Raw genomic sequence first — 7,729 nt, 5'->3', positions numbered from 1 at the left:
TAATAATAATCCATAAGATTAGTTAGAGGAGAAATTTCAAAAGATAGAATCACAAGTCACTAACATCTCCTTCAACGTGGCCATCCTCATGGTACCTCTAGAGAATAAGTTTGGACCTTATAGGGAGTTTAGTAGCTCTAACTCAACAATTGAATTAGATGAGAAATCTGGAGACAATCAAGACCTAGAAAAGGAGTTGAAAAAGTATTCTAAGAAAGAGAGACCAAGTTCTAATGTCATCACTTCTTCCCAATCTCGATTTAAAGTGGAAGAGAAAGTGGACAAGAAACCATGCCAAGGCAATATTGATGTTGTTAATTTGAATCAATGGTTGCAAAAATTAGAATTTTATTTCATTGTTAATAACATCGAAGAAGAGGAAAATACTTCATTTGATCCACTGATGTTAGAGGTTTATGCCCAAGATTGGTGGAATGATATGAATCTTGGGGGATAAGATCTAGAAGGCTTGAATGTTGAGAGAAGAGGAGAGAAAACATACAAGTATAATCATAAGAACATTGATGAAAATACATTAAATGAATTTTCACCATAAAAATATAAAAAAGAGAGAGTTGGAGAAGAAGGATTTCTTTAAAAATAACCATTATATGCAACAAAGCCAATTTTGGGACCTTTCCTTCACGACCTTCACTCTATTTTGATTGCCTTCTTGCAAGGTCTCTTGTTGATGAATTGAAATTTGATGAGGCTTGACTACATCAATTAGATATCTATCAAGTTCCATTTTACATAAAAATGACTTTAGGACTTACACATCGAAACTTAGACTATACACCCTTGTAAGATTCAGATAAAAAATCATAGAGTATAGAGCCATTCACTAGTAACAAAGTGAGAGGTGTTTAAAACCATCATTAAGTCCCCAATCTACAAAATTTGGTATGAAGAGGACCAATGGATGTGTTGGCATTACTTATAGAAGAAGCAAGGGCTTGACAATGTGTAAGAGTACACAATTTAGTTCAAAAAAATGGCCATCATGTTGGTTATATTCATTAACAACCCATATGTACTCCTCAAGTATAGAGGTGGTCTACATAGTTATTTATGGAGGTAAGTGATGCTCTTTAAATCTAGGAAAATTGATGTGGCCTATGTGCAAGCATAGTATCTTGAGAATATGGATAAGAATAAAGGAAAACTAAGTGATTTAAAGTAAAAATCCCATCGAGATGTTCCCAAGGAGGGAAAGAAGAAGTGGAAAGGAAAGGAAAAGAAGATAATAAGCAATACACATTATTCCAAAGATCCAAATGACCGCTATAACCATTGTGATATCAGGGGTCACATTGAAGATAAGTGTTTAAATCTACATTTAGAGATTAATAAAAAGAACCACAAGAAAGGTGCAAAAAAGAAGAAGATATTAGTCATGGACTCAAGCAACAAAGTAGATAGTAGCCTAGATGTTGATGTGAATATTGTCTTCACTACAATGTAGATTCATAGAATGAGATGAATCTAAGTATCCTCCAACCCAAGGAAGAGAAGCAGATGAGAAAATTCTTCCATATTAGGATCTAAGTCAAGGATACGAAGGTGGATGTTCTATTTGATTCCAAATCACAAGGCAACCCCATGGCAAAAGATTTGGTCAATAAGCACGGATTGGAAGTCCTTGACCATACCCATATCCATTGGGATGAGTAAATAATCATGCAAGGCTCAAGGTCACCAAGAAATGTAATGTAAAATTCTTCATTAGTGTGAAGTATATGGATGAAGTGGAGGTATACATAGTGCTACTTGATGTATGTGGTGCAATGTTTATAAGCCCATGCATGTATTGGAGAGAAAAATTCTTGAGGAGATCAAATTTTCCTTAATTGAAAACTATATGGGTGAAGTGGAAGTATACATAATGATATTTGATGTATGTGGTGCAATGTTTGGAATCCCCCACATGTATTGGATTGATGAGATCTTCATCACAAGATAAAACTAGTACTATCAGATCAAGCATGTGAAGTCCTTTATCATTAATGATCACAAATATAAATTCAATATCTCTTTGTTAATTTCTAAATAGACCAAGAAATTGATAAAGTTTAGTACGAAAGTTTTCTTACTCTTCTTAAGAGAGAACTAGTGAGGGGATGAATCGGTCAAAGTAAACACATCTCTAAAGGGATATACTAAAGAGCATAAACAGTAGTTGGAGAAGTTGTTGCAGGTCTATAAAGAAGTGTTTTAGGAGCCTAAATAGTTTCCACCCAAGAGAAAAGTGGATCATGCAATATATTTGTTTCTTGACTCCCAACTGCTAGTTAATGGGTTGTATAGCTAGTCCATCCTGAAAGGATATGAAGTGAAGAAACAAGGAGCTATTGAAGCAAGTACTAGTTTGACCAAACACCTAACTTTATAGTTCTCCTATCATTATAATACCTAAGAAGAATGGGACTTGGAGAATGTGTATTGACTATAAATATTCAAATAAGATCACCCTAAATAATTGATACACTTTTCCCATGATTCATGACTTATTAGATTAGTTGTAGCTTGCTAAGTACTTCACCAAGTTGGATCTCAAATTCATATAACACCAAGTAAAAGCTAAAGAATAATAGATATAAAAAAATACCTTCAATACAAGTAAAGGTCTATGTGAATGGATGGTAAGTCCTTTTGGTTGATGTAATGTACCAACTGCATTTATGCAATTGATGAATGATGTATTGTGTCCTTTTCTAGATTAATTTGTAATAGTGTACATAGATGATATCTTGGTTTATATCTATAGTTAAGAATATCATATATCACATTTGATGCACATGTTAGAGGCTTTGAAAAGGAATCAATTACTAGCAAACATTAAGAAATGTGAATTGGGTTAGTAATCATTAGTGTATCTAGGGTATGTGATTATCGTGGAGGGGAACTCAACATAAATCCCATGAATATGGATACCACCCTAAAGTGGCCAAATCCTACTAATGTCACTAAAGTTAGGTGATTTATTTGGGTAGCATGGTACATACAAAACTTTATAGTATTATTTCTAGTTGTGGTGGCACCACTCCATGCCATCGTAACTAGCAACAAGAGTTTCCAATGGGGAGTGCATTGACATAAAGTTTTGAAGAGTTGAAACGAAATATTATTCAAGAAACATTATTTATAACCTAATTTTTAGAACCCCTTTAACGTGGAGACACATGCAAGTGGATATGCCATGGGATCAATCTTGAAGTAAGGAATTTAGCCAATTGGTTATCATAATGAAATGTTTCATGGTGGATACTTGAACTACTTTACATATCATAGGGAACTATAGGCTCTAGTTCAAGATATCTAGAGATGGAAGTATATAAAATGGGTAATCAACCCATCATCCGCACTGATCAACAACCACTACAATATTTGCAAACCTAGACTAAGCTTCAACAAACCACACATTACAAATGATGGGGATTTTCCTAAAGAGGTAGCCACATCATCATAATCTGAGGCTACACCAAAGATCACTATTGCATCTTTATTTAAGGATGAAGAAATAGACACAGAGAAAGAACACAAAAATCAGGATACTCAGATCCTTCCTATATATGAACCTCTTGAACATAGGTTCACTAGATATCTAGCACCTGACATAGAAGGAAAATGAAAACTTCCTGAAGCACATACATTTTTCCCAGATTCCCACAGAGAATGGAATATAGATAACATGAGTGTCGGCCAAATTAGACAAATGATTGACATGCCGAAGCAAGGCCAAGCCTCCAGAACAAAGAAAGGGTATTATAAGTATGTTCCCAGAACACACTATTATAATCCCTCAGATATTCACCTACACACCACTAAGCAGGAGAAATGGAATAAAATTACTCGCTGGTTATGTGGAAAAGTTGGACACACTTCCTCCAGATGTCCAGAAGGCGAAGAGTCAAAGCTAAACAAAGGCAAGAAATCCCAAGCCTTTGCCCAAAGAAACAAGCAAGTAAAGCAAGAAGGAAGAAGACCAATAGTGTGCATGAAATGCGGCTCTCATGCTCACTGTATAGAACGCTGCCCCAATGTCACAATCAAAGAAGCCCAACAGCACCAAATAGATGAGTCTTCTTATGATTCTTTTAGTTCTTTGTCAGCGGAAGAACTCCATGTAAATTCAAATTAATGATATCTTGACTCAACTTTCTAACAATGGATTCAAATTAATGATAACTTGACTCAACCTTCTAAGAGTGCCCTCACTGAGAAGACAATGCCAAGATATAGTCTATGGGACCAACTTCCATGCTTTTTGCCTTTTGCAATTCAATCCTCTTATTATTCAAATTAATGATAACTTGACTCAACTTTCTAACAATGGATTCAAATTAATGATAACCTGAGTCAACCTTCTAAGAATACCCTCACTGAAAAGACAATGCCAAAAAACTGATATTAAAAAATTCTAATAAGAAAAAATCACTGATTGTATAATTTTCACACTAACTAAGCGAAAAGTTTTTTATAGTGAGGTTTTACCTCAGGACACTATTTTAAATTCACCACCTGCCACGTAAGCATGCACAATATGGAAGTCTCTTTCACCCATCGTTACCATGGCTCGCTCACGGCCCGGCCCTATCTAGCCTCGCTCACGGCCCGGCCCTATCTAGCCATTCGTACAACTTTCAGCCACACTAACACGCGTTTCTTTTCACCAATATGTGAAAATGATAGTAAAATATGGTACCGGAAACCCTAGACACTCAATAATAATAAAATTTACACTGCTATTTATTTTTAACGAAGTTTATTTTTGACCTTCGTTAAGATTTTTGGAAACGAAAAACCCCGAGAGCAGAGTCGAAGCAAAAGAAGATTTGGGGAAGAGGAACCGAGCAGCTGCCGCGATGGTGGAGAAGGGCAAGAGCCGCAGGAACGACGTAGTGACGAGGGAATACACTATCAATCTTCACAGGCGCCTCCATGGGAGGTAGATCAAACGCCAAAATTCATCAACATGTCTTCGCATGTGACATTTATCTCGTTCGACCCGTTTATGGTTTTGATTTTTCACATAAATTTTCTCACAACCATCTTAGAAAGTTTCGTGATCCTCGCACTCATTTGAAAATTTTTCAAGTAGGTGTAGGGTTGAGAAAGTTTCGATTTTTTTGGGAATTCATTCGCGGGCTTGTTATGTGCAGTACTTTTAAAAAAATGGACCCAAAGGCCGTTAAAGAGATCAGGAATTTTGCCCAGAAGGCCATGGGAACTTCTGACGTGAGGCTTGACGTGAAGCTGAACAAGGCTGTGTGGAGCAGGGGCATCAGGAGCGTGCCCAGAAGAATGAGGGTTCGAATCTCTAGGAAACGGAACGATGAAGAAGATGCCAAGGAAGAGCTCTATTCGATTGTTACGGTGGCCGAGGTGCCTCCTGAAGGGCTCACTGGCTTGGGGACTAAGATTATTGAGGAAGAAGATTGATGTATCTCAGAACATTTTATGTTGGAAAAGAATAGAGGCTTTCTTATTTTCCTCGGAGGGTTATGATTCCGCAAAGGCATATAATGATCCAACCCATCAATTTTGAAGGACATGGGTTTGTTTTTGTTTACATTAATGAAGAAATAGGTTATTTGTTTACAGGTATCGGAAATGTTAGGATTAACCGGTCTGCATATTACTTGAAGGTCATTCCTAGATTCAAATCCTTCATCTAAGATCACGAAGAATTATTCATTTAGCAGGATTAGTGCATATGGTTGGTCCGTTGATCCTCAATAAACTCTGATCTGCTTGATCAAGATTTACTTTTTGCCAATGAAACCATGTTTGTCTCTTACTAGTCTGAAGTAGCCAATGTTCATTCCTTCTATATTAACTATAGTTATGTCTTGTTAATTTACATTTTTAAAGCAGCCAATGTTTATTCCATCATATTAATTTACAACATTTTAACCAGCCCAGGCATTGCGCTGTATATCTGTGTATTTTTTGGATTTGGCCAGTTTTATTAATAAAGAACCTTATAATATTTTTCCTGAATGTCATACCCATTATATTTTTCATTAGATACATGGTCAAATGCGTAATACAAAATTAGCTTATTCCATGGTTAAACTCGCCCGGGTGATGGTTGTCTTCAAACTGCCTTTGGAGTGAAACTTCCACCAAGAAACACCTAAATGGAGGGGACCTTGAAAGTAGAAATCCTCATACCGAGTTTTTAATTCTCATTCATTTATCTGTTCATATTTCAAAACCTCTCAATAAAACAATAATTTATTTCAATGCCTAACCGGGGCTAATTCACAGCATCAGCCGGACTAAACCAGGCAAAGACCAAATTGTTTTTCACAACCCGGCATATATATATATATATATATATATATATATATATATATATATATATATAGCATGACTTGTTTTGTACTTGTAAAACACTTTCATCATTTGCATTTGAAAGAAAAATGAGAAGTCTGGTCGATGGCACATCAAGGTTTATTCTGCTCTAAAACTGGATTTTAGCTTGAAGCGGGTTTCTTCCAATGTGTTTGTGATTTAATGTGCACTCTTGTTTTTCTTTCCTGTTTTTTCTTGGGAAAAAAGTTAATATTATGCAACCCTTGTTTCGAAGGTTTCTTACTTGGTTGGAAATCAGAAAATTTGCACTAGATAGGAATTATTGAAGGAGGACATGACACTGCAGTTTTCAATTAATATAACACTACTGTAGAGTCACATCTATATTCTGAGAGTTTTCTCTTTTCTGATATTAAGTTTGGCGTTTGGTGTTTTTTCGTTCGCTCATTAAGCTTTGATTTAACCGGGGCTAATTCACAGCATCAGCAGGACTAAACCAGGCAAAGACCAAATTGTTTTTCACAACCCGGCATATATATATATATATTAAGCATGACTTGTTTTGTACTTGTAAAACACTTTCATCATTTGCATTTGAAAGAAAAATGAGAAGTCTGGTCGATGGCACATCAAGGTTTATTCTGCTCTAAAACTGGATTTTAGCTTGAAGCGGGTTTCTTCCAATGTGTTTGTGATTTAATGTGCACTCTTGTTTTTCTTTCCTGTTTTTTCTTGGGAAAAAAGTTAATATTATGCAACCCTTGTTTCGAAGGTTTCTTGCTTGGTTGGAAATCAGAAAATTTGCACTAGATAGGAATTATTGAAGGAGGACATGACACTGCAGTTTTCAATTAATATAACACCACTGTAGAGTCACATCTATATTCTGAGAGTTTTCTCTTTTCTGATATTAAGTTTGGCGTTTGGTGTTTTTTCGTTCGCTCATTAAGCTTTGATTTAACCCTTGGTGTATATTATACAATTGCATAAACTATCTCATATTTAGAAATTGAATACTTTGACCCCAAATACCAGACTCCACATAACTGACCAACAAAACCCCTTCTACTGACACACAAGTTTATAGTATATGCGTATTCATTTGATTCTGCATGTTTTTGTATCAACTTATGTTAGACGAGGAATGCCATGGAAAAATTACAAACATGTTTCTTGTGGAAATGGTGAAATGGTGCCAGGCAGGCATCCTTATTTCCATTTCCTTGTACATCTTAGTCGGAACTCCCTGATTTACCTATGTTTGCTAATTATTCCTTTACAAGCTTTTTGCTGATATTGTCTTCTCCATGGAAAAGGCATCCACAATCAAGGCTTACGTGTGGATACATTTAATTTTTTATACACGGGTGCTGCAGGCTCAGGTGAACTTTTTAATGTGGTCAGAAAT

At 35.8% G+C, this 7,729-nt stretch overlaps 1 protein-coding gene across 2 annotated transcripts; it reads left to right on the top strand.

Annotated features, from left to right (window-relative positions):
* The first annotated feature begins 4,865 nt into the window (after nt 1-4,865).
* LOC149230671 (large ribosomal subunit protein eL31-like) lies at nt 4,866-5,538 on the top strand. Of its 2 annotated transcripts, XM_089376120.1 has the most exons (3): nt 4,866-4,948; nt 5,163-5,250; nt 5,353-5,538. In XM_089376120.1, exons 1-3 carry the CDS (start codon nt 4,866-4,868, stop codon nt 5,440-5,442), a joined length of 261 nt encoding a protein of 86 aa, XP_089232246.1. In that variant the 3' UTR covers nt 5,443-5,538. The 2 variants fall into 2 exon arrangements, with proteins under 2 accessions (XP_089232246.1, XP_089232245.1); XM_089376119.1 differs by having other exon boundaries at nt 5,163-5,538.
* The last annotated feature ends 2,191 nt before the right edge of the window (nt 5,539-7,729 follow it).

Source organism: Pinus tabuliformis, chromosome J, assembly GCF_031772625.1.
Source record: "Pinus tabuliformis cultivar Carrire ecotype Pingquan chromosome J, CPIR1, whole genome shotgun sequence".
Classification (NCBI taxonomy): Eukaryota; Viridiplantae; Streptophyta; class Pinopsida; order Pinales; family Pinaceae; genus Pinus; species Pinus tabuliformis.
Note: the sequence above shows the minus strand (reverse complement) of the source record. Positions and strands in the feature narration are given on the sequence as shown.